This window comes from Giraffa tippelskirchi, chromosome 8 (genome assembly GCF_054371585.1).
Source record: "Giraffa tippelskirchi isolate mGirTip1 chromosome 8, T2T-mGirTip1v1.2.pri, whole genome shotgun sequence".
Classification (NCBI taxonomy): domain Eukaryota; kingdom Metazoa; phylum Chordata; class Mammalia; order Artiodactyla; family Giraffidae; genus Giraffa; species Giraffa tippelskirchi.
The window spans coordinates 163,148,080-163,174,290 of NC_137282.1; the positions used below are offsets into that span (position 1 = coordinate 163,148,080).

General features: G+C 51.2%; 1 protein-coding gene across 42 annotated transcripts in view; it reads left to right on the forward strand.

Moving 5' to 3' along the window:
• Nucleotides 1-392: 392 nt before the first annotated feature.
• Nucleotides 393-26,211, forward strand: part of MYLK4 (myosin light chain kinase family member 4) — a 68,966-nt gene continuing 43,147 nt past the window's right edge. For 16 of the 42 annotated variants that reach the window (XM_081523377.1, XM_081523370.1, XM_081523379.1 and 13 more), the window contains exons 1-2: nucleotides 393-574; nucleotides 1,754-2,093. In XM_081523377.1, coding sequence (XP_081379503.1) covers nucleotides 1,941-2,093 — 153 coding nt within the window. In that variant the 5' untranslated portion in view covers nucleotides 393-574; nucleotides 1,754-1,940. Of the gene's footprint in view, nucleotides 575-1,753; nucleotides 2,094-5,610; nucleotides 6,249-26,211 lie in introns of those variants that run through there. The other 26 variants (XM_081523386.1, XM_081523376.1, XM_081523387.1 and 23 more) reach the window with 4 other exon arrangements.

A 26,211-nucleotide genomic window follows, 5' to 3' on the forward strand; every position in this document is an offset into this window, starting at 1 on the left:
GCAGAAGCTCTCTCCTATTGTAGTGGGATGTGTTCAAAGTGTAAGGTGGGCAAAAAAGGTGGGCTTCCCACGCTTGAACCCCCCACCTGGGAGTGTGTCCGAAATACCAAGACTGAAAAGGGCGGCAGAGCGGGGCGTGTGATGTCAAAGACAAACGCAGTTTTGTCGTCCTGAGGCTGCTACCACCGTGACGCGACAAGAAGGTGAAGGTGATATTTCATCCACTGTTGTGGTGCGTCCTTTCCTTACCTGACCTCTGAAATGGAGCCATCGGCTTTGAAAAGCCCGGTGTCTAAAATTAATATTCTTCCCCATCTGACTAAGAAGGCAACAGCTGAGCAACATGAGATCAAGCACCATCTGAGTTTAAACAGGGGCTCAAAGCGGCATTTGAGAGAGAGGCTACTTCCTCCCGGAGTGGACACTTGTCTTTTCAGAAGACTTACTCTGCAAGGCAAGACCTTTACCAGGGAGTTGAGTAGTCGTTCTGAACTCTGCAAACCCCCCTTTACTTGCTGGAACTTGTGCCCTACACTTGGAGTGGTCTGGACCCCAGCATGTCCTCTTTTAAATGGTAATCACTCTGTTTTCTTTCTTTCTTTCTATGTAGTCTTACATGGCAAGTTTTATCAAACTCCAGGCAGAGCTTAATGTTTAATAGTTCTCTGCAAAATTTTTATCTTGGACCCAAGCTTTAGTTTTAATGTGTTAATTCTTATGTGGCTTCCTGAGCCAACTTGAGTACCTTCTACAATGATGTATTAGATTTTAGTTATAGTTTGTCTTAGACGTAGCCGTGAAATCCTTATTATAATAACAGATTTTTTCAGGGCAACTTGTAAGAACAATAATGATGGTCTGTAGTATATTTCACAGGGCTCTAGTTGCTTCTGTTCACATTTTAGTGTGAATAAGTTTATGGTCTTCCTACGGTTCAGTAGAATTGTGTAGAGCATTGGATTTTAAATAATTTAGAATTCAAGGTATCATTTTATTATACTAGAGGAGTTGGGGAAATGAAAGATGAAGTTTTGTAGGGATAATTACAGATGATTTCAAATTGAGAAAAAGCTGGAAGAAGCAATTTCCAGAAAATCTCCAATAGGGGGCCTCCGGAAGGAACCAGCCACAAGTTCACATCAGCCTCCCCGAAATGGTCAGAAGATGCATGGATACAGACACCCGTGTGGGCTTTCGTATCAGAGCAGCAATGAGCCTATTACTTCATTTGTAAGGAAAGTGTATCTAGGGTGTGAAATCTTCGGTGCTCAGCTGATAATGACGCAGAGAAAGGTGTCTGATAATGACGCAGAGAAATCTCATCTATGTGAGAGGACTGTTAGGAAGCCAAACTCTTTTTAAAATAAACACTTTAAGACATAGGCAGCGAAAGGCTCTGCAAATGGCGCATTTGGTGAAACCACTCCCCCGAGGGGGCAGAATTCCCGGGGGAGCCCCGGGGGCCCCTTCCTCACACAGCACGCCCTTCCCACTGGGGCTGCAGGGGCAAGGCCAGCAAGCCAGTTAACCCCACAGAAACTGTCTCCTTAAACCGGCCGCTTAGCGTAGATCTTCTCTGAGGCAGTGAGGGGGCCGTCAGCGGCCCCGTGACACTCAAGGTTGCTTGTATTTGCTTTTGTAGGAAAAAGAAGGGAGAGAAAACTCTTTCCTTTCAAAGTTCCAACGTGTGGAACTCAAGGTTAATATTTGCATTTCTCTTCCTCATTTGGGGCCCTTTCTCTCGTTTAAATAGAAGCAACCTCAAACTTGCCACTGTTCCTTTTCCCGAAGAGTCAAACGTGTGTCTCGGTGATGGGAGCGCTGTCTCTCCCCCTTGCAGCGGAGAGAAGAGTCACGACTGTGTCCTCGTTTACAAACCAGAGACCGAGGGGCACAGAGACCACGCCCCAGACACGAACTTCCTCGGACTCACCACCAAGATGCTAACAGTGAAGAGGCTGGAAGGAATCCACGCGCGTCACCGCGGCGAGCAGCTGGAGACGATGGCCCTTTTCCAGTGCGTGGAGGAGGTGGAGAAGTGTTTTCTGGAAGGCAGTGCTGGTGAACAAGATTCCAGATCTGGAGAGAGCCAGGTACCTTGGGGGTTAGGTCTCAGCCCTGCCTGACGTTTTCTCCCACGAAGCAACGCCTGTCCCCACCTGTCAGACGGTTTTCAGAGTCTGTGTGGTCATCCCTTGTGTAGAATTAAGGAAGCTCTATGAACCGGCAAAGCCCCGCTTCGTTCCCCAGAGGTCTGCATCCAGGTGGGTGCGGTCGCCTCCCCAGAGGTCTGCATCCAGGTGGGTGCTGTCGCCGCTGGGAGGCCTTTGAAAGTGCAGCTCTCCCTGCCCCCACCACGGTCTCGGCCGGCTTAGAGGTCACGGGGTCGTGTGGAAGCGCAGTTTCTTAGGTGGGATGGTTTGGACATGAAATCTGGAGAAGCACGGGAGGCCCACAGCTGCTCTGCACAAGTTTCTAGTTCCCTCAGGACCCCGCAGTCCCCGTGGAGCAGGGGTCAGGGCTGTCGACAGTGGCCGCTGGGGTCGGGGACAGGCTCTTGCCGGCAGCAGGCCCCGTCCTGGCAGCCGGCTCTTCGGGAGGTCACTCACCGAGCGCGGGGGCTGCGGCTCGGAGCGGTGGACCGGGGCTGCTTGACACGCATGCATGCCAAGCACCCAGCACCGGCTCCGTCACGGTGAGGGGTGTCCAGGGGGTGTGGACCGGCGGGCTCTGTCCCCTACTCGGCCCCCTGGGTCCCCTCCCCCTCCCTCCCGCCCAGAGGGGGCCTCACCTGCGGTTGTTTGAACTTGTCACCCTGCCCCGGACGCCCTCCTCAAGGTCGGGACCTCATGTCGCCCACCTCGCCTTCTCTCCTGCTCACAGTACCAAACAGGCACCAAGACGTTTGCAGAACGAACAGGTCTGATTAAGTGCCCCCGTGTTCCCCTGGAGGGCCAGAGATCATTATTTCTAATAATCAGAGCGAGCTTGGGAAACATCCCTCTTTGTCCTTCCCTGGGAGCTCAGACAGTAAAGCGTCTGCCTGCAATGTGGGAGACCCGGGTTCCATCCCTGGGTTGGGAAGATCCCCTGGCGGAGGGCATGGCAACCCACTCCAGTGTTCTTGCCTGGAGAATCCCATGGACAGAGGAGCCTGGGAGGCTGCAGGCCAAGGGGTCACAAAGAGTCGGACACGACTGTGCGACTTTACTTTCACTTTCACTTTCCTCTTCGTCCAGCTTCTGTTCCGAAAAACCCTGTCCAGGTAGGAAGGGCATTTCTAAGATACAGCAGTGGAACGCACCTATTAGTTATAAAAGGCGGAGGAGCCTTTTCACTGTGAGTGCAGGGAGATAAACCGTGCTGGATAGAGGGAACGAGTCAGGCTGAAGCATGGTGTTTGGAGACCTCCCGTCCCCTGTGAGCTAACGTCTTGTCCAGCACACACTAAGAAGAAACTTCCTCGGCAAAACTGAAGTCAGATCCGAGGACTTCCTCAGTTGGTCTGCTTGCAATGCAAATGAATAATCAGAAGGGTTTCATTTTCTGTTCATTAATTTCTGTGGAATGGGGGAGACGAAGTATTCTTATAGGCTAACTTTGAAATAATCAGTGATTTGTAATAGTTTCCATGAGTTTGATTGGGTTTCCAGGACGGTTTTTCACCAAGTTCTGTGATACAAGTTTAGTAAGTAGGCAAGATGGTGCTAGGTGGAAACACGAAGATTTTCAGGAAGAGCTGTTTTGGTGATGATCTGCTCCAGAGAAATCAAGTGACTGGGAAGTGAAACACTTTAGGATACCTCTGAGGGAACGCCTGAGGATGCTGATCCTGAGGTCCTAAGAGCAGGTCCTATACGACGGGTCTGCTGTCGGGTGGCGCTGGTGCCCGGCTCTCACGGCCGCGCGGAAGGTGGGGAGGAACTGCCGCGTGCCCCATTCAGTTTCTTGCTGAGTGGCTCAGGGCCCAGAGGTGTCGGCAGTAAATTTCCCCGGCTCTCTCTCGCCCTGCGGAGGACGGACGGGCCCAGGGTGGGAGGCACAGAGCTCCTCCCCTTTCTGTGTCTGCCGAGGCCACAGCCCTGGAGGCCCTCACTGGCCTGGTGAGTGGGTGCCCGGGCGGCCAGCAGGCCTTGGCAGGGCTGGGCGGAGAGGGCCTTCCAGCGGCTCGGATGTCATCAGGAATGCAGACGGAGCTGGACTGACACGTCTCCATCTCCTGCTGGGGCCACGGGAAATCTTCCCAATCCCAGGCCTTTCTCTCCAGGGACCATGAACACATGCCCGCCATGACTCTGTCCACCTCTCCTGCCTCTTCAGCCCTTCTGTCTTTGAGAAGAAGGAGCGCAGCTAATCATAGCAGAGACGCTCCCTGCACTGCCCTGAGGAGAACTGACTCTGCATCGAAGACGCTCTGCGGACACGCTCTGCTGACACGCAAACTGCTCGGAAGGCCTGAAGCGCAAGTTCCTTCTAGAAGAGTCTTTTCTCTCCTAACAAGAACAAATTGTCTGTGCGTTCCACAACTTACATCTATCAACATAGTTCAGTGTAGCTCAGATTCTTCTTCTCCTGCTCTTAACCAGGTTTTTCTGTTTCAGTCATTTTCCTCTTCTGGCTTTATTTTTTGCCTCTCCTTCTTCTGTTCCTCTGACTTATTTTTTGACTTGAAAGACTTTTCTTATAGTCTCTTATATCTACAGAGTGTTCAAAATCACCTAAATAGTGTAGGATTTTAGAAGCTTGTAACAGATACACTGGGCTTCCCAGGTGGCACTAGTGGTGAAGAACCTGCCTGCCAATGCAGAAGACATTAAGAGATGCGGGTTCAATCCCTGGTCGGGAAGAGTCCCTGGAGGAGGGCACAGCTCTGGAGTGGGTCCCTGAACCCACTCCTGTACTCTTGCCTGGAGAATCCCATGGACAGAGGAGCCTGGAGGGCTACAATCCATGGGGTCACAGAGCCGGACACAACTGAAGCGACTTAGCCCAGAGCAGACACACTACAATAAACCAGATGGAAAGCCACACAATATGGTGTTGCAACAAAGTGAAACTTAAATAATGAATGTGGCACATGTGAGTGATGGTTTAATAGCTACTGTGTGTGTCATTAACTCAGAGTGATAACGACTCTCATAACTATAATTAGCATTCCTTTTACACAATCAAATCCAGGTTTTCCTCTTTTGTTAGTTCTCTGTTAACCATCATGCTGTATTTCCCTCGGATTTGACTTGCTGTCTGATACACACAAACACGCACACGTGCGCACACACACACACATTCTGTTTGCCTAATGGAAGACCAGGGAGCTCCTGTTCTCAGCAACCTGAGTGCGTTTTCCCCTGTGGTTCTTTCTGCTCGCTCTGCCGCCCCACCGGCTCTATGCACCCGTGTTTTTTCTCCCCAGGCTTATCTGTGCTCACCTCCTGTCCTCTGGTCCTCAGCCCCCGCCCCTGCAAACGGGTATGGTCCACGGGGAGGAAGGGACCACGCGGGGGTGGGGGTCACAGCTCCTGGAATGTTGAACCACTGGGTACAAATGCTCCAAAGACCAAACAGAACAAACTGTCTATTATCAGGATGTGAGTAGGCGAGAGTGGGTTGGGAGAAAGCTCGGGTCTCCCTGTTGCGAAGGCAGTTGGCGCATTTAATAGCAGGTGGCCCTTCCTGCCTCATTGCGGTGAAATTGTAGCATCAGCGGTGGTCACTGTGATTATAACTTAGATCTCAAAATAACGTAGCTGCGGGTGGAGGGTTTGCGGTGTTTAAAGCCACGCGTCCCCCTCTCGCCCGCCCCATGCTCCGTGCCCGCGTGGACAGGAGAGAGCTCCCTGGCGGTGGCCCTGGTTCCCTGGTGCTAATCGTCCTTGACTGGGAGACAAGCGCGTTCTCTGTGGTGTCACTTGTCGCCAGCCGGTCTCCCTCTGCCCCTGCACCTGTTTCCGATCTGTCACCCGGGCCATCATATTTTTCCTTTTAAAGAGGCAGATTAGCCGTTGATGGTGTAACTGGAGCCGTCACCGCGGGGTCCCGCAGACCCCTCCGCGAGCAGAGCTCTGCCTGGAAACGTGCTCGCGCCGGGCCAGGGCGGGAAGGCCAGGATGCACTTGTCGCTTGGAAGAAAGGGCGTCTGGCTCGCAGGCAGCCTGTGCCTGCTGTCCTCTCCCGTCCTCTGGCGTGTGCTCCGGTCCGTGATGACCCGGGGAGGTCACCGACAGGCGCCTGCTCTTGAGGACACCCAGGTAGTAACGTGGTTGCTGTCCTAGCTGAGTGTTTCTGGCCGGGGAGCGGGCTCGCGCCGGCAGGCGGAACGCGTGTCCTGCCTCGTCCTCCCCCGGGACGGCCACCCTGCGGGGCTGGGATCAGGAGAGGTAGGCAGCCCTTGTCAACATCTCCAACTCTCCACCAACTTTCGGGGAACCTGGCGGCAGTCACTCCTGACGTGTGTGAAAGCTGGTGCTCTATTTTTGTCTGTGAGAGCTAAAAATAACGTCAGCATCTCCTCTTCTCCTGCTTCTTATGTAACTGAGGGAAATAAAATGGCACCAAAGCACAACGGCCTTTCCCCTCGTTAAGAAGTGTCTGCAGAAGAGTGGCCACCTCTTCTGAGCGCGCTCCCAAGCACAGATGGCCTCTGTACCTTTTCCTTGGAACCGCTGCCCCTCAGTGCCTTTCCTGGGATGCCACAGCTACTCTAGGAATGGGATTCAGTCAGGAAAACAGGAGAATTTTGAAGAAAGAGAAAGAATTCAGATTCTAAAGATTTTAGCGCTTCCCAAGAGAGAGTGTCTTGTATCTGGGAAATCAGTTCTTTCTACATATTTAATTCTTTCATCAATTAGCATAGAGTGAATTATTTTTAAGACGATAGAGGCAGTTTAGCAAATAATCCAGGAGGTGTTCTGAGTTGCTTTTCCTACAGGAAGTGGTTGTCAGCAGAGCTGCTTATCTCCATCTCCCCCACTGCAGGGACTTCTGGCTTTTTTCTGCTTAGCCAAGCCCTTGCCTGGGGACGGGACTGTCCCAGATGCACGCTGTACCTGTGTGTGTATTGCAGGTGGTTCTGTGCTTTGTGCATGAAAACAGTAAGATTTTTTTCACCCCTCCGAAAGAATTAATTTTTGCCTCTTTGGATTTGGCCCCCATTGAAAATGCATACATTTATGGTTAAAAATTTCTCCGGGGGAGTTGGCTGACATGTGTCTATGCCTGCATGTAGATTTCTGTCTTATTCAACAAGAAACCGCCAGCCCTGCGTCTGAGTGGTGCTCAGGGGACCCAGAACTCGAGGAGCCAGAACTCGAGGAGCCAGGTCTCCGCAGTGGCCCTGCGCGTCTCCGAGGAGCTGACATGATGAGTATTTCTGTCACTGCTGCCCAAGCCTGAATCTTTGGCTGTTGCACACACGCCTCTGGGGGAGTTGGCAGATATGTGCCTATCCCTGCATATAGATTTCTGTCTATGGGGGACGCGTGGTAAAGAACGGCCTCTCCCCTGGCTCTGAGAGGTGGTCCCCAGGTGTGTCCCGAAGGAGGGGCCGGCAGGGAGCTGAGCTCATTAGGGGTGCTCTGGTGTGTTTATAAAACGTTGTTATAACTTTCTAACGGTAAAGAAAATGTCTCTTAAATCAGATTTTACAATATACTCTCTTCTCTTTTCCATGGTGAATGGTTATTTGGAAATGTAGGCGACCTCTTGTCTTAAAAGTGTCTACAAGAGCAGTTTTAGGAACTCCCTTTTCAGGGTGTCAGAGAATACTGTCTGGATGTCAGTCTTCACTAAAGACATAAAACAATGGAAAGGTCCCCCAACACCCTGGGAGCAGATCTCTACTCATATGAGATTCTGAGAGTCCCAGTTTATGTCTGTGTCATTTTGGTTTCTCAGAATAATTAAAACTGTGATGGTTTTATGTCATTTGGTGTGATATGAAAAAAAGTCTTATTTTCTCTCTCTAAAAGTTAAATCAAAGTAGTAAAATATACAAACATTGCAAATCAAGCCTGTGTTCCTAAGTTAGAAAATGATTAGCATATTGATAATGAAATTTCTAGATACAATTGACAAAACTGTGTCCTGATCCACTTATCTAAGACGTCACAACTGTAATAAGCACATTTGTCTATCGGGGTTTCCCAGACCAATTTCTCTCACACTCCCTTCATGATTTTTGCTACATCTACATATTACTTTTACTCCTATTAGTTAGTATAATATTTTCACATATCAAGTCATTAAAAATATTTAGCAAAAGCAAGAATAGAGTGGAATCATGGTTTCGATGTGCTTATTCTAGATTTTCAAATACACAACAACACACATAAATAAATTTTAAAAATGGTTTCTTAGTTGACATCCCCCAAATCACCCCAAGCTTCTAGTAAAGAGGTGACTCCATGTCACCATTGGACATTGGCCTCAGGGTACTGTGTCCAAGTCTTCTGCCTGGGCCATTGGGCACTTTGGGCTTTATTTTGAAGTTTCTGCTCAAAGCGTAGCAATGATAACAAAGACAGGGAGTGATAAGCAGACAGTGGTGGAGATGCAGATGCGTAGGAAACCCTGACAGGTCAAGTTCAGCTGGTGCCCCTCACTGAGGTCCCAGCAGAAGGTGGGGCCAAGGTGGGCACGCATGTGCAGGTGCTGGGGTTGTCCTAGGGATGGACTCAGGGACGGGGGGTGGGGAGAAGGGCCTGCATCGCCAGGTAGGAGGGCCTCAGAGGATGAGGTGGGGGCACAATCCTCTGCCTCCTGTCACCCCAGGGCCCTCTGCAAGGTGATAGACCCCCGGAATTTTCAGCTGTGTGTGGGTGACTTGCACCCTCAGTTACAACTTTGGTCACGGAGAAACACTGGCTGGTTAGTCCACTGGCCGTGCAGAAGCAACAGACACAGCCCAGGCCTGCCCCACGAGCGTGGCTCTGGCTTCGTCCACCCGAGGTCCCAGGGAGCACAGGTTACTGTGGCATTTCCGTGATGGTTGGGAGGTCAGGGGGCTGGGAAGCACAAACCTTGGAGGTCAGCGGCTCCAGGTCTTTCTCTGAGGGCAGCCTTCTTCACAAGGGCTGGGCAGCCCTTGGCAAGGTCACTACCAAGTTCCATCTGGCTGTTCCCATGTGGGTGCAGCCAGCAGCCGCGAGGCAGGCCCTGGGTCAGCAGGCAGAGGTCTTGCAGGGTGGCTGACCCGTCCCAGGCCCTGGCCTCTGGCCTTGGTGCCACCTCTCCCGACTCCCCTGTTCTTTAGGCTCCTGCCCTGGGAACGACCCCCAGGCCTCAAGTTAGGAGCTGGGAGTCTGAGCAACAAGGCTGGGGTCGTGGCGAGCAGGACGATGCTCCGGTCCGTGGCCAGGTATCAGGAAGTTCTAGAAAGAGGCAGAGACCAGACTGGAAGTGAGGGTGTGAGCCCAGCCTCTGGTTTACCCAGTGGACCTTTAGCTTGCAGGCTTTGCCTTCCGAACGTGAGCAGTGAACGCGGATGCCACCTTTCCTGTTGCCGTGCTCTTTATCCCTTTTAGGGCTTATCTGATGAGATGGTTGGTGTACGGTGCGTGCAGAGAGAAAAGGCAAGCTGGGCAGCCAGGCAAGAGAAGGACACGTATTAGAGGGAAACGAGAGGGTGACTGGCCCTTAAGGAGAACCTGTGTCCTCCCTGACGGCGTCTTTCTCATACCCCGCCAGTGAAAAATTCTCTGAAGGGATGGTCATGTAGTCAGAGGTCTGGAATCTGGTGGTCTTGCAGCTTTGAGAAGGTAGGCATTAGTGAGAAAACAGAACGTCATTTGGGCAATTTGGTCAGTCTCAAGGATCACTGTACTGTGATTTTATTGTTTGCGAGGTAAACATAATGAGCCATCTTATCAGTGAGCCCCCATGTAGGCCCTATTAGTTGGATAGCATCAACGACTCAATGGACATGAACTTGGGCAAACTCCAGGAGATGCTGAGGGACCAGGAAGCCTGGTGTGCTGCAGTCCATCTTGTCACAAAAAGTCGGACATGACAGAGCGACTGAACAGAACAGAACAGAGGGCTTATCTGAACAAAATTAAGGTGGGGCTAAGTATAGAAATTATGAAGACAAGATTTTAATTCATAAATGTATTTTTTTCTGCGGCCCCGAGAGATGGCTCTCCCTTCTGTACACTGTAGATGCTGTATGATGGTGCCCCTTTTAGCCGTGCAATTCCAAGTCCAGCTCTGATCTGCTTGGAGTTGGCACCCGCAGGTGGGCCAGGCAGTTGACTGCAGACACCTGACCGGCAGACAATGGGCCCTGGCAGGTGCTGCTCCGCCTGGGGCCTGCCCCAGGGCACCTGTCAGTTCTGGGGCTGCGTCCAGCCTGGGTGTATTTGAGTCCAGCATGTGTATGGTTTGCAGGATGTTTCCCCGATCTAAAAGGGGTTGGAGCTCCCTCTGGCGCCGGGGGTAGCAGGGAGGCAGCAGCAGGAGGTATAAGCTCTCAGAGCCTGTGCAGGCCCAGACTCCGCTGAGGCTCTTAGGCCCCTTGGGTTCTCAGGAGAGGGCTCAGAAGATGCTCAACACAATGACCGTCCAGCCTCAACCCTAAGAAGGGGGTGTTCCCAAAGGGGCCAGAGAAGGCGAGGCTGGAACAGGCCAGGGGAACACGTGAGGAGTCTACGCTGACCAGCTCTGTCTGTCCTGGAACCAAGCAGTTCTCACAGCGAGGTCCCTGGACCCCCTGGGGGACCCTAAGACTCTTTTGGGGATCTGCATGGGCAAACTGTTTTCTGTTCTAAAATTTCTGCCTTTTCTGCTGCTTTGACACTCGCACTAATGACATCAAGGCCATGATGAGTGAGACCTGCCAGCACCTCTGCACAGAATCAGGCCGTGGCACCGGGGTGTCCTAGTGACCGCGTTCCCCTCCAGACTCTCGAAGCTTTAGTTTCTGTTTTCTAAAGAGCCAGGTTTCCTTGAGAATGTGCTTGGTGAAGCGGGAAGAAAAATGCATCTGATGACGTGTGTCAGAGCTGAAGTTTTCACTTAAATCTTTGTGCCTGAATTCTATGCTAATTTGCTCCGTGAAGGATCTCCAAGCGCCCACTGAATGAAGAAGAGGCAGAGTTTGATGAAACGGGGTCGTTTATTTAAAGGGCTCACTCACAGAGCCTGCAGCTCAGCATGCTTACACAGAGGGGCTCATGATGGAGTCTTCTTGTAGAACCCTCAACGGCCTTTAGTTATTTCAAAATTTAAAAATGGATGATGACACCAGTAAGGTTTTGTTTCTTCCCAACCTTCTAGGATGGGCGTGTTGAGTTGATAGGATAACATAGGCGAGTTTCTACATTCTTAAGGCTATGTTTGTATTTTACCCATGGCCACCTGATGCGAAAAGCCTACTCACTGGAAAAGACCCTAATGCTGAGAAAGATTGAGGGCAGGAGGGGAAGGGGGCAACTCAGGATGAGATGCTTGGATGGCATCACCTCCTCAGTGGGCCTTGTGGGCACCACCGCGATCAGCTCTAAGAATGACAGTAACGCTCACCAGCATCTGTGCTGTGTTTCCTGCGTTCCAGGCACCGCGCTCAGCCCTTCGTCCCAGGTAATCCTCACAGTGCTCCCGTGAAGCTGTGTGATTATCCTCTCTGTTTTGCAGATGAGTAAACCAAGGGTTAGTGAGGCCAGTCTCCCAGAGTTACGCAGCTCTGTACCACGATACTCCATCTGGATGGATCAGTTAGCCCGACACAGGAAACAGGCAACTAGGTTTATCTGTAGGCCGCTTGTCACTGCTGTTTAGTCGCTAAGTTGTGTCCGACCGTTTAACTGGAATTTAACTTGCAGACCATTTAACTGGAGTTTAGCTTTCAGAAATTAAACATTAAGTTTAAAACCACCTCTGATGAATTTTCTAGGGACAGTTTATATTTTCTTCACGTTATCTGATGTGCATTTCACCTTTGCTGTTTTGGTCAGTTGCTCTACCCCTTGATGCAAATACAGCCAGACTGGGTAGACAGATTAAAAAAAGGGCTAATTTTTTTTTCTCAGCAAATTGAGGCTCTTTTCTGGAACTGATGTAACAGTGACCTCCTGCGGGAAGAAGCTGCAAAAGTTACTGCAGTCCTGCCATGAGGTCAGAGCACTTTTGGCCTGTTCTTCCAACTGGGTTTTAAAAATTGTTTAATTAGTTCATTAATTGAAGTATAGATGATCTGCAATATTATATTAAAATTTCAGGTGTACAACATAGTGATTCAATATTTTCATATTTCCATTTAAAGTTATTACAAAATAGTGGCTTTATTTTCCTGTGCTGTATGATGCATCCTTATTGCTAGTCTATTTTATACATAGTGGTTTGCATCTGTTAACCCCATACCCCTTATTTGCTGCCCCGTCCTTCTCTCTCCCCTTTTGTAACCACTAGTTTGTTTTCTATGTCTATGAGTCTCTTTCTGTTTTGCTTGTACATTCATTCATATAATTTTTTAGATCCTACATATAAGTGATATCATACAGTACTTCACTAAGAATAATGCTGTCTAGGTTTGTTCTTTTACATGATATTATTTCATTCTTTTTTAAGGCTGAGTAATATTCCACTGTATAAACACACACACACACACACACACACACACACACACAAGACATCTTTATCCATTTGTCTATTGATGGACTCTCTGCTTACTTCCATATCCTGGCTATTGGGAATAGTGCTGCAGTGAAGACTGGAGTGTGTGTGTCTCTCTGAGTTTGTGGTTTTGTTTTCTTTGGATACACATCCAGGAGTGGGATTGCAAGACTGTCTGGTGCTATGTTTTTAGTTTTCTGAGAAACCTCCATGCTCTTTCCCACAGTGGCTGCACCTTCCAGTTGTGGAAACCAATGTCTTGAGGCTGCCGTCTGCCTGTTCTCAGCCATTGATTCCTGGGCAGAGGAGAAGCCAGGAAAAAAACATTGGAACTAATGATTTTCTCAAACATATAATAAGGTTGTAAAATTATAAACTAAATGCTGTGTGTCAGTGTACCTAAGATACTTCATTTCATTGTTGTATAATACATAACCGTTTTTGTAGTCTATAGTTCATTAACTGTGGTTGTAAGTCCGGACTCTTGAACGGATTTGACTTTCCACTATCTTTCGATGGTGGACGACAGACGGGGAAGGTGGATAATCCAGGGACCACCTTGTTCAGCTTTTATCGTGGTGCTTGGTATTTCTGCAGCTGTTTTTACACACATTGTACTTGTGAGAAAATATGAGCTGAGCCGTGGTTGCTGTGCGCACAGATTAGTGTGAGACCACAAGCGTGGATTTCACGTCCCCTGTGCTACCTTTGTGACACTTGAGTGTGTTATCCAGCCTCTCACCCGCTTCCTCAGCTGGGGTCAGGAGTACCGACCCCACAGGCTTGTTGTCTAAAGCGGGCTATGCAGGGCTTGCTGCAGAGAGAGGGCTCCACAGCCCACAGGGTGGGTGGGCGTTGTCCGCGGCACTGGGTCCGCTCTGTGGCCTGACCGCTCTCCTGCCGAGAGCCCCGCCGTCCGCCTTCCCGAGGGACTCCTCTCCTCTCCTCGCTTCCCGCCCGGAATCTCCTGCCCGGTTTCCTGGGGACGGGGCTGGAGGCCTTTCCCTGCACGGTTCCTCATTCTCTCTCCTCTCTGGGCCCTTTGGGGTCCTTGTGTCCCCCAGGGCGAGATGCAAACCCCACCGCGGTTGGTTCTAATCCACCCGCCCACGTCGTCCTTCCAGGGCACCGTGCGTGCCCTGCGCTGCGAGTGTGGGCAGTTCTGATGCCCTTTCTGGTAATTACCTTGGGTTTGGCCTCTGCTCCTGAAAAGCTGGGGCTTCTTCCCCGTGGGAACCTGCTCTATTTCTTCGTATCTTTCACGGCACCCGTGTCACGCGTGTCCATTTTTGTTTGTGAGCTAGTTATTCCTAACACGGCTTAGGGACTGTTTCCTACTCTAAACCTTAGAAGTTAGGATGGTTATTAATATACTTATTTCAACTATTCACACAAAGTCATGGGCAGGGCCGCCCTCCAAAGAGCAGGATGTCTGGAGTAGCGTCGGTGGGATTTTCCCTGGGAGCCCCACGAGGACGTGTTTCAACGTGTTTTGCTCACCTTGACGCGGGCAGGGTCGGCTTTGGGGGTCGGCGTGGTCTGACGCGCACAAGCGTGCTTCCCTCACGCACAGATCAGACTGTCGCCCTGGTTACCTGCTGTCTCCTTCTCTCAAGTCAAATTTGTCCACCAGCTTGGGTTCTGAAACGGCTCTCACAAAATCCAGGGAACACTGTTCACAGTCAAGGCCAAGAGGCATTGTATAGATTCTTAGGTCTGTTTTGAGATTAATTTTCCAAGAAAGAATAAGTTTATTTGAACACGATTTTTATTTGTTTCTCTGAGGTATTCTAATCTTTGACAGTCTTTGTTTTCTGTGTGATGAAGATGATCATTCACCACAAACCAGAACTTTTGTTACTCAAAGGGTGGCCCATGGCTTGCCAGCTTGTGAGCTGGTTAGAGGTGCAGACTATCAGGTCCCTCCCAGACCTGCTGGGGAAGAATCTGCATTTTAACAAGGTCCATTGGTGACTCCTGTGCGCATCAAAGGGTAAAAAGCAGTATATTCGCTACCTCCTGCAGTTGAAGAATGAAGGGTTCATTCAAGTTTACTGTTAAAAAATTCCTGACAGGAAAACAGTTGCTACCACGGTTGTGAACACATGCTTGCATATTATAGACATGCGAAAGCGTTAGTCGCTCAGTCATGTCTGTCTCTTTGTGACCCCATGGACTGTAGACCGCCAGGCTCCGCTGTCCGTGGAATTCTCCGGGCAAGAATACTGGAATGGGTTGCCATTCCCTTCTCCAGGGGATCTTCCTGACCCAGAGATCGAAGCTGGGTCTTCTTCATTACAGGCAGATTCTTTACCATCTGAGCCCCCAGGGATGCCCTTCATTATATACATACACACACATCCACAATGCTTGTGTGCATGTGTGTATATGTATGTGTGCATGAGTGTGTGTGTATACTTAGTGTGTACATCCTTCCAGGGGTCTGTCAGGCTATTTCTTGGGAACCAGATAATATTAAGAACATTTTAAGAACATATTTTCCTTGATAAAATAAATATGTCTAAGAATAGTTCTTTCCATTAGATTTCTCAGGCAGACAAAATACAAAAGTTGTACTAGGGCCAGTTAGATAAGCTGGGGTGAGGGACATGTGAGGTGCTGGGTGTGGCCTGCCTCCCCTGAGAAGGTCCCTGGTCCTCTCCAGATGGACCCCAAGTTCCTGGCCCCTTTGAAAGGCAGGGGCCCGTGATGAGCCGCTGCGTCATGGAAATTCCTCGGTCAGCCCTTATCCGCAAGGCAGCAGGCGGCCTAACTGAGTACAGGGGTCTTCTGTGAGGCCCTTATAGAGTGCAGGCACAGCATCTTGTGGGGGGCAGCTGGATCCAGTGGGTCTACTCAGGGTGGCCCTCCTCCCGAAGCTCCCAGGGTTGGGGGGAAGGTCCCTGTGTCTGGAGCTCCTGAGTCCACCTGGGCTCCGCCCCTCACTTTAGACAAGTGACCTTGACTCTGAGCACGTGTGTGGCTCTCTGATATTTGCTCATCCAGGGCGTGTGCGCTAGGTCGCTTAAGTCATGTTCGACTCTTTGTGACCCCATGGACTATAGCCCGCGAAGCTCCTCTGTCCAAGGGATTCTCTAGGCAGGAAGACTGGAGTGGGTTGCTGCTTCCTCCTCTAGGGGATCTTCCTGACTCAGGGATCGAACCTGCATCTCTTACGTCTCCTGAATTGGCAGGTGGGTTCTTCTCTCTAGCACCACCTGGAAGCCCTGGGGCGGCATCTCCCAAACTCTCCTGCAGGTGAGACTCACCTAGAGCTTGGTGAATGTTCCAACCCCAGGCCCCTGAAAGCACAGCACCAGACTCCCCACGAGGGAACCTGTGCCTTTAACGCTCTCCGGGGCTTCTAGGAGTAGTGTGGTCAGTCAGCTGTTCTCTAGGGACCCCACCTGATTCCTATCCAGCTCACTCTCCTTCCCTCTCGGGACTTGCTGGCATCAGAAGACGCCCACCGCCAACTGAAAAGATGATAATGTGTCTCTGCTGGGGGTTGGTTAGGCCAGAAAACATTTATGATACTTGAAATATTTGGTCTCTTTGCGTGATGTGTACTCATCACGCATGTCTTCTAATCAAGTCTTATGACCACTGACATCTCCTTGTCTGTAGATTAAGGCTGAGCACAGCACACATGTCAGAAGGCTCTTGGTTCTGAGAACAGGTGAATGCTGGCTGATGGCATTGAGATTCTTGCCCTCCGAGTGCTCGTTTGGTCTCTGGGGATCATGGATTCGTGGGGAGCCGTGGGGACACTGGTTTTGGGGTGTGTGTTTCCACCATAACTCTCTTCTCTTTGTGTGAGTTAGTTGCTGCAGTAAACATTTTGTGCCGTTAGTTGGGTAGCAAAAGAGGATTCATGACAGTAAAACCAACAGATTAAGAATAATCTTAGCAGAAGGAAGATATTACACAAGGTTTAAGGAAGAACCGGCAGTCAGGTCACCCTGCGTCCAAGCAGGTGGATGGGCCTGTCTCTGCAGAGAATTACAATGAAGTGGACCTTTTGTGAGTCGACTTGAGAGACTGAATGAAATCCAACCTGAGCGCTCTGGGCCCTACACACGTCCACAAATAGCTGGAGAGGGCACCTGTGGACACCGGGTCAGGGGAGGTGGCGGCGGAGGAATGTTTGGGAGGAACATCTGAGCCCAGGTGGAGAGAAGGCCTGGCTTCTGCAGCGTGAGGCCTCTGGGAGCGAACGCAAAGCCCGGGGCAGTCCCTGTGGCCGTTCCTGCAAACCCTCCCCATCTCCAGCTTTGGGGCCCAACTGACAGCCTCTGCTTCCCTCCCAGAGTGCCAGTCCCACACCAGCCTGGACAGCAGCGGGCCTTGGGCTTCCCTCAGCACGGCCCGCACAGAATAGCAGGCAGGGCGGGGGGTGCCCTTTGGAGATGCCGGTGACCTCGTCAAGGCCAGGACCCAGCTCAGACGGACGCTCTGGACGTGGGGGCCCAGCAGTCTGTGACCAGAAGTGCAGAGGCTCACAGGCTCTGCTCAGGCCGAGTGGAAGCCTTTGCTAAATGCCTCCCAAGTCCCATTCCTGCTGGGCTCCCGCGAGGAGGACAAAGAAATGCAGTTTGCAGAGCCCAGCCTGTTAGCTGTTGGCCACCCCGGCACCCATCCTCGTTGATGGTGACCTGGGCATTGGTGATGCTACCCTCCTGGGGGCTGGTGCGCAGGTGTGCCCAGTCTGCACGGAAAGCACTCAGCGCAGCAGACGCGTGACACCGCTGCTTCGACTAGAAGCTCATCGTTTAGTTGAGGTTAAAATGTCAGGCTGTCTGGATCAGGAGGAAAACCAGATGGGCCATTCCAGCGCGGTTCTTGGGGCCGGAGGTTCTCCGGAATCTGGCTGGCTGTCTGGGCCGGGCCTGCAGGCGGGCCCCTTCAGGGCTTTCTCGGCTCTCACTTAGGTGAGCAGGGCGGGGTCAGCCCAGGTGCAGGCAGGTGTCTGCTGACCCCTCACTGCAGGGCGAGGGGCAGGCCCCTGCCAGCCGTTGCGACGGCCACTCTTTGCTGCCGCTTCCTCTTCTCGGCCAGTCCCCTTAATGCTCACGTCAGAGCCAAGTCTCCAGGTCCTTTTGGAATAGAAGAGACACTGGGTCCGTGAAGCTGGACTCACGGAATCTGGTTTTGGCCCGGCTACTCTTTGAGCACACAGCGGGAGTGTGGGGTGGGCGGGTGGGCGACGCGTATGCAGGGCTCCCCTCTGCCCTCGGTCTTAGGGAGCAGGCAGGCGAGAAAGGGGCGTGCAGGGCTGAGAGTGGAGCAGGTGTTGGGGGCTTGCCTAGTCTGGGCGCTGGGAAGGTCCCCGGAGCAAGTGGCGTCTCAGCTCTCACCTGACACTCCAGCATTCAGGAGGTGCTCAATAATTAAGGCTTGGAGTGAAGGGGGAGGGAGGTGGCAGGAGAGAAGAAGATGCCCTTGCTGACCAGCCTGGCCTGAGAGAGGGGGAACCTCAGGGCTGCATGGAGCCCGATACCAAGTTGGGGGCGTCCCCCCAGCTCCAACTTCCTGCTCACAGCCCTGCCTATATTTTATCACCCCTGAAAGTTAATTCTGGTGGTTCCAGGCCTCATTCCTGGGACTTCTTAGAAATGAAATTACACTTGGTGCCACTTCCCTTCCTTCTGAAATTACTATTTCTATATTTTTAGTATGTTTTAGGGGAGTAAAAAGCATTACTTACCTCTAGTTTTCCACATAACCACTTCTGATGACTACCCCTTTTAAATACTATTTTTTTTTTCCAGGCCATCCAGCCTGAATTAACTTTTCTGTGAGAAAAGGTCTTTCGTGGTTTATAAATTTTAATGCAGGATGCTAACTGCCAGGATATTTTTGGATCCCAACCAGAGGTTTAACCAGCCTCCCTTAATGATGAAACGAGGCGGACCTGAGCCTCACCTGGACACAGTGGCTCTTTCATCGTCCACGTTCAAAGTCATGACACCTCCTGGCTTAACCTCAGGACGCCAAGAATTTTCCTTTAAAACCTGTTTCCTGGAAATGGGTCTTTGCTGTGCTAATGGATAATTTTTCACTTCATATTTTTTTAAGGTGCATAAATTCTATTTCTTCCCCCTTGCAAATAGAGAAACCCCAGGGTATGGGGGTGTGTGGTAAGAGCCTCCTCTGTACTAAACAGGACAGACCATCCCTGTCCTGGGTTTTTAAATGTTTCATTAGCAACCGGGGGTTCTTACACTGACTCCTTCTTCCCTGTCCTCCCCAGACACTGGACTGATTATTTGGATTAAAAGTGCTGAGTAAGAGAATGTGGCCTGAGAATTAGCCTCGTAAGTAAATGCCCAAGGCTTTAACCGCAGAGGGACCTGCTCCGGGGCTGACCAGAGCTCTCTATTCGAGGTGCCCTTAAAGGAAGCTGGGTTTTTGAGGCCTCACTTCCTCCTTTGTTTTCTCACCCTTTCTCCTCCGACGCTGAGTGATCCTCCTGGACTTGAGGGTCACTCCAAGCTGGCAAATTTCCTTGGTGCAAAATTTTCAGAGCTGCTCCCTCTAGGGTGGTAGATTTGCAGGGACGTCCTTCTAGGAGCCTGGTGGCCTGACGTCCTGGCCAGCTGGTGACGCCTATGGGAGAAGCCCCTTCCTCCGTGGGCTCAGCCCCGGGGGCTCAACCACCACTGACCCTCGATCCACCCGTCTCCTCCCCAGACAGCTTTGCTCAGCCTGTGAACCACACACAGCGGACGTCTTGCTGGAACGGCGAGTTTGCTGTTAGCCAACTGTCCATTCATTCCTGTGGAACCGCTGTCAGTTTACTCCTAAGACTCCAAATAAAATAATGCATTTGCAAGGGAGCATGATGGGTTTCCCAGGAGGATGGATGGTGCCTGAGGGAGACAGATGGTTGCTGGCAGCGTCCTCACCTGGACGGGGCCTGGCTGCTTGGCCCAGGGGTCCTGCTGGGAGGACTGGCTCCAGTGACCCTTCTGGGTTACATCAGTGAAAACTCACAGAGACCGCGGCTTCCAGTGTGGGTTTGAAGAGGCTCCTTTGTAGTTTGCCAAAAACTGCTTTCCCAGGGGTCTTGGTGTGTAAACTCTGAGACATACCTCCGAGCGGGAGCCTCCTAGAAGGAAACAAAATGAGGCCTTCAGCATCTCCCCAGGAGGTTCAGAGTCACGACAGCACATCTGATGAGCTGAGCCCACCGTCTGGAAAGTGTCCCCCGAGGCCTAGGAGGGCGTCTGGCCCAGTGCTGCAGGCAGGGGTAAGGCAGGGCTGCCAAGTAAAGTTCAGGAGCCCCCGAAACCTGAATTCCAGAGAAGCAATGCATCAGCTTTAGCATGTGTATGTCCGTGTCGTATTCAGGACATATTTATACCCCAAAGTTCCTCACTGCTTCTCTGAAGTTCAAATTCCACAGGACCTCCTGTTTTTTCAGTTACATGGTAACAGGGCACGGCCTGTGAGCACGCTGCACACGAGGTTCTTTGTGGTCATGGCCGCGGGCTGATGCTGGAACCCAGAGGCCAGGTGTGGGCACAGCTGGTGGGCCGGAAGCAGGAGGGCGTGGGGACTCCCGTGGCCCACTGCAGGGGCACTGACGTCCTTATGGTGCCGGGGGCTGTCACAGCCCAGTGGGGGAGAGGGACACAGGGCGGGGCTGTAGACAAGGAGGCCTGGGGACCCTGTAGGGGATAGAGAGAGGCTGACGGGGAGGCAGGGCTTGATGGATTGGTGTGATGGTCAGGAAGCAGCAGGTGTGACTGTCCTGGGTTTCCACGTTGTGACGGCCGGATACAGAGGCCTTTTGGTCACCATGGTAACCAGGACGGAAGAGAAATGGCCCCACGGCCCTGCTGGGTTCTGAAGCTCCAGCCTGACCCGGCGGTCAAGTCATAGGAGAAGAAGGGCCCCATGGGCTCTGGGTGAGATGGAGGTGGCAGGCTCCCAGGGTGGAGGGCAGGCTGGTCGAGGCCCCAGGCGCCGATGAAGGCGTGAATCTCCTGCAGCTGCAATCACCAGACGCTCTTCTTGTTGAGTCCCTTCTTTGAAGAGTGCATGACGAGCTGTATTACAGACGTGCAAGTGGCCCCTCCAGAGTGGTGGGGGCACTGCACCCCTGCAGAGAGCAGGGAGGTCTCGCTGACTTCCGAGTTCTATGTCTGAGAATGGCCTTCCCCAAAACAAGGACAGACAGGCTGCCCACCCAGGACCACCGCCCAGGGTCACCTGGCCCTTGTGGGGACCTTGGTCAAGCTGTGGTACCCGCCTGCCTTTAGAAACAGAGGCAGGCGCTGCTCCCTCCTGCTCAGTGCCCTTGGAGTCCCTTGGCACTTTCTGGGCGTGGTTTGCCTGTGTGGAGGGAAGGGCACGTGACCGCCTGGTGGGTTAAGCAGGGGCCACCAGGCCATTATGCGTCCTCAGACGGCGGTCGCTGCCAACCGTGACATAGCGGTGAGATGTGGGCCAACCTCTCCAGACCAAAACATCAGATCTCGGCGAGTTCTGCTCAGGTGATTCTTAGGATTCTAGAAGTCTGAAAGTGCATTTCTTGTGATGGAGCGTCTGTCCTCAGGGGTTTCCCAGCCGCTCTCCTGGCACCTCCCCACCTCCCTTCTCAGTTCCCGTTTTTACCCCCAGAACCTTGTGGGGCTCCCCAGGGCCCCTGTCCTTCCTTGTGGCCAGAAGCGTGGAGTGAGAGAATCCAAGGGCGAGTGTTTGAGGTCCTGGTGGATCGCTTTCATTTTCAAGGGTCTCTGATTCAGTTAAAGGAGCCAGTTCTTCAAGAGTCATGAAGATTGACCCAGAAGAGCAAATTCCTGAAGCTCTTGGGGTGCCACCCGTCTGCCCACATCCATGTTCTCCGAAGCCCCACAGGGACTCGACGGGGACCCCACTTCAGAAAGCAGAGGCCTGTGACATAGTCACAGCTCAGAGCGTCAGGGGAGCGGTCTCTCCTGCTGGGAGGGAAGAAGCCGGTAGTAAGACATGTACACAGAAGTCTGATTTAGCCTGAAGGACAATTCAGTTAATTGCAGTTAATTACGGCGTCAGGTCTGAGGCTCCTCAATCCCCCATGTCTCCCGTCACCGCCTGACACCCACGACCGCCTGACGACCCACGACGGCTTTTGTCTCCTCTGAGTCCGGCCATAGGGGACAACATCAAGGGTGGGATTTCCTTGGGCGGATGCCTGACACTGGGATCTGGTTTCAGAAACCACTCACCTACGGTCTCAAGATACTTGAGCCATTTCCTGGCAAATGATGTCGGTGCTGTGTGCCTGACCCCCTTCCTCCCCGCCACCCACTACATCTCTGCTTTTACGATGTCTGTCTGTAACTTGAGACACCTTATGTTTTCTGCAGTCCTGCAGCTACAGGGTCTCAGTACCATTTTTGGACGTCCACAGCCGTGTACGTCAGAGATGCTGGTTGCTTCCTCACCTCTTTAGAAACTACTGCCCTTACCTCTGGGTTGACACGTGCAGCTCACAATGAGGGAAGCTGTGCTTGCTCCTCGGTGAGACAAGAAACTCTCAAAGACAAGAGGCGAGGAGTGCTAGCCCTGGTGGACCAGAAGGACCTTCCGAATACTGGGGTCTTTCCCTCCTGGGGCAGCCTGGCCAAGCCGTGGGCCGAATCTGGACCTGGGTGTCAGGATATCCTGAAAGGAGTGAGGATGGGATGCACTCGGGCTACTGCCAACTGTAAGGTCTTTTGGTTTGTTTCAATGTGGAATCCTGGTGTTTCTTCCCTCGGTACGTAAGAGGCCAGCAACCTTGGCTAGCTTAAAGGATGAGTTTCTGTGATATGAATTTTTTATTAATACTTGGCAAAAAAAACCAACCATTATTCCTTTCCCACAATTTTCCAGAAGGCTCTCACTGATTCTTCACATTTTTCTTCCTCAGCTAGGGTCTCCAAGGATGTCTAAATGTCTTCCTGCTTGAGTTAGGGCTTGAGTCAGCTGCATCAAAGTCAGAGCACCTTTTTCAGAGCCCTGTTGGATCCGGACCCTCTGGGGTTCCTGTTGTTTTTCCCTAATATACCCCTGACCAGAGTAAGCCCCCTCTGGACCCTCGAGAGCAGGAGCGCTGGGATGCAGGGCTTTGGTGATGATGTCTAAGAAGCTACCGGAAAGTGCCGGTAAGTCCAGCCCATCTGCGCAGGTGCCAGGGGAGGAGCAGAAATGCCGTTCCTGGCCGTAGGGCATTGAAGGGGGGAGGGCCATCTTCAGAATGGTCCACCAGAGAGCCGGGGTGATGGGGATGGAAACAGACAGAATCGCTTTGTGGAGAAGAGCCCAGGAATAGTGAGGCTCCTACGAGTGCTAACAGCCTCAGGAAGGGCGTCTGTCTGGCCAGGGCTGCCTGGGGCCAGAAGCACCCGCAGCCCGACCACTTCCACCCGAGCTCTGACTGAAGATGCCAAAAGCCAAAACCGTAACTTTATGAGGTGCTCTGGCTGGGCTGGATGAGGAGGAAGTATGGGAAATAAGTGAAAGAGCAAACGCAGTCTCCGGGGTGCCGGTGACAGCGGGAGCGCCCCAGGAGAGCCTGGGGTGAACGTGGTCCCCCAGCACTTATGAGCAACCTTTGCGTCTCCTGTTCTGCGGGACGTTGTTGCATCCTTCCGTCTGGGAAGCTGTCTTGGGCAATTCCATAGTCTCTCGTTTTCGTTCTGGAACTCCTAGTATTTGAGTGTTGGATCGCCCGACCTTGGAATTTCTTATCCTTTCCTGTCTGTTTTGCTTCTCTGCTCCGCTTTCAGGGAGTTTTCTTTATTGTGGGGGTTCCTTTAAGTTCTCTTGTCAACTATTAGAATCAATTCCAACAACCCTTTCCTATTCTCTGAGTGCTTCTTTTATTAAATTCTGTTCTAGTAACAGAGATTTAACATGTTTCGTGAGCATATTGATGAGTTTTCATTTAAAGTTTTTTTTCTTGCATCACCTCTGCTGCCTCCAACTTGCTTTGCTTCATTAGTTTTAGCCTCTGTTTTTCATACTAGGGCAGAAATGCCAACACTTGTCTGCATATTAGAATCATCAGGAAATCCTTAAAAACTCAAGCGTCCAGACCACATGCCAGACCAATTAAATTGTAATCTCTGGGACTAAGATGAAATAACTAGTCTTTTTCAAAGCTTTCCAGTGTTTTGTGGAATAATTCCGGTTGCTTCTGCACGTTCCTCCTCGGCTGTCCTAAGGTTCCGCTCTCCTGTCTGGACCACTTACCCATCTGCCTTCAGTGTCTAAGATTCTGTTCCTGCTGTGTCTTCTCATGTTACTTTTTGACTCTGTGTGTGTATGACCCATTTATTGTTATTGTTGTTTTAATAGGGTCTGAAGAAGGAGCGGAGCATGGAGGAAAAGAAGGGCTCTTAGAGGAGGTCAGTTTCAAACCAGGAGGAAGGGTCCTTCTCCTTCAGTCCTAGTGGATACTGACATAGGTACAGATGTATCAGCAGTGACTTTAACTTTGCTTCATTTATTCAAAAAGGGGCTACTCCCTTAAAATCCACCGAGATTTTCTTTAACTATGAGAGCACTGGCACCACCCTCAGCTGTACAGTTAAGACCTCATATGGTCAGTGTTTCCTCATTTATGGTTTAGTCACTAAGTCCTCTTTGTGACCCCACGGACTGTAGCCCGCCAGGCTCCTCTGTCCATGGGATTTCCCAGGCAAGAGTACCGGAGTGGGTTGCCATTTCCTTCTCCAGGGAATCTTCCTGACCCAGGGATCAAACCCAGGTCTCCCGCATCGCAGGCAGATTGTTCACCAACTGAGCTATGAGGGAATCCCTACTAATTTATAACTAGTGATAACGGACTTGGTTCAGTTTGCTTTTCTCTATTAGTTCTGGTTAAAAGATTAGTGTAAACAAGATTGCAAACTGGTAAACTGATTAAGAGAAAAATATTCAAGGGTCTTACTAGAACTTAAATGCAGGAAAATGAACAAGTTGCTGTGATTACAGATGCTGCTGATCTGAATCTGATCTTCTCTACCCTGAACCACACTTCAGTAGCTATTAATCTGTGTCACTGAATTAACAGAACTGGGATGAAACTCTTCCTTCTTTTTAAACAAATTTCATAATTTTTTTTTTACTTAGTTTTAGTCTACCTGAACTTGGAATTGTGGCGTGTTTACTCTAATGAAAATAACAAGAAGACAAACTGTGAACTATAACATGTCATTTCTAATTAATAAATCACTAAACACAGGCAAGGAATTCAAGGCTATAAAACACCATGCCTTTTCACAGTCAGTTAATACAGAATTATTTGGCATGTTCAATTCTGTAGGTAGGTGGAAAGTTACTGTATTTAATTGCATTCAAGCTCACACATTTACCTATGAAGCAGGGCTCTCTTTTCTGTCCTCAGGGCCTGTCACGGAACCCGGGGCAGCGGCCCCTCGGCCGTCCCGCCCCGGAAGTGAGGCTGGTCTGTCTCCTCCACTGTGACCCCCCTGCCCCGTCCCCCTGTCTCTGTCTTTCCTTCTCCCTGATGAACTTCCAGTGTCCTGGTCCCTGTGCCGGGGCTGATGGCGCGCTTTCTCCCGTGTGTGGGTGGATGTGACTCAAGGATGTGAGCCCAGACCTAGCTACACGTCCTGCCTTTTGAAGGGTGTGAGTGAGTGTGTGTGTGAATGTGTGCGAGTGTGAGTGGGTGTGTGTGTACGTAGAGTGTGGCTTTCTCTCAGAAGCCTGGGAGTTTCGCTCACCCCTTGCTGGTCTGTCTACCACAGCAGTCCTGAGTGAGGCCAGTGGAGTGAAAGAGAACTCAGGCAGCCGGCCTCGGAAAGTCACTCGAGGGCTCCAATGAGACTAGTGACGTTCAGCCTTATGAATGTAAAATTTACAAACTCAGACTCCCTCATAACACAGCTGTACCTCTTTTGTTTCCTGTTGGGAAAATAGATGACTAAAAGCTATTTTTATGCGTCAGTTCTGTCAAGTAGACTTGACTTTTACCAACCACACTGGTGTGTACAAACATGTGAACCATGGTCAGAGTCAGTGTGTGCCCGTGTTCAGTCAGTGAGCCACTTAGGAACTGTACGCGGCTTCTGGAAACAGGAGGGCTTCCCTGTGGCTCAGACGGTAAAGAATCCGCCTGCTGTGAAGGAGACCTGGGTTCGATCCTTAGGTTGGAAAGATCCCCTGGAGAAGGGAATGGCAGCCCACTCGAGTATTCTTGCCTAGAGAATTCCATGGACAAAGGAGCCTGGTGGGCTACAGTCCATGGGGTCGCAAAGAGTCGGACATGACTGAGTGACTGACACTTTCTAGAACTCACGCTCTAGTGAGTTCAGTACGTGTAGGTTTAGACCCTGAGAGTCTAGAGGTCCAGAGGGTTGGTTCACAGCCAAGCTCTCTGAAACCCTCTGGTCTCTCCCTCACGGGGCCCCAAGGAGGTTGCTGGGGCTCCTGCCACAGACCTGCTTTCCCTGCAGCTTGAGGACTGTAAGGGCAAGAAGTTTTCCTTGAAAGATTTTCACTCTCTGATGCTTATGTCTCAACGGCCAACCCTTCTACAAAGGAGGCTGAAGAATGAAGCTTTTCAGCCGAACACATAATCCAGGTATCTCTTAGAAGGGAAGATGG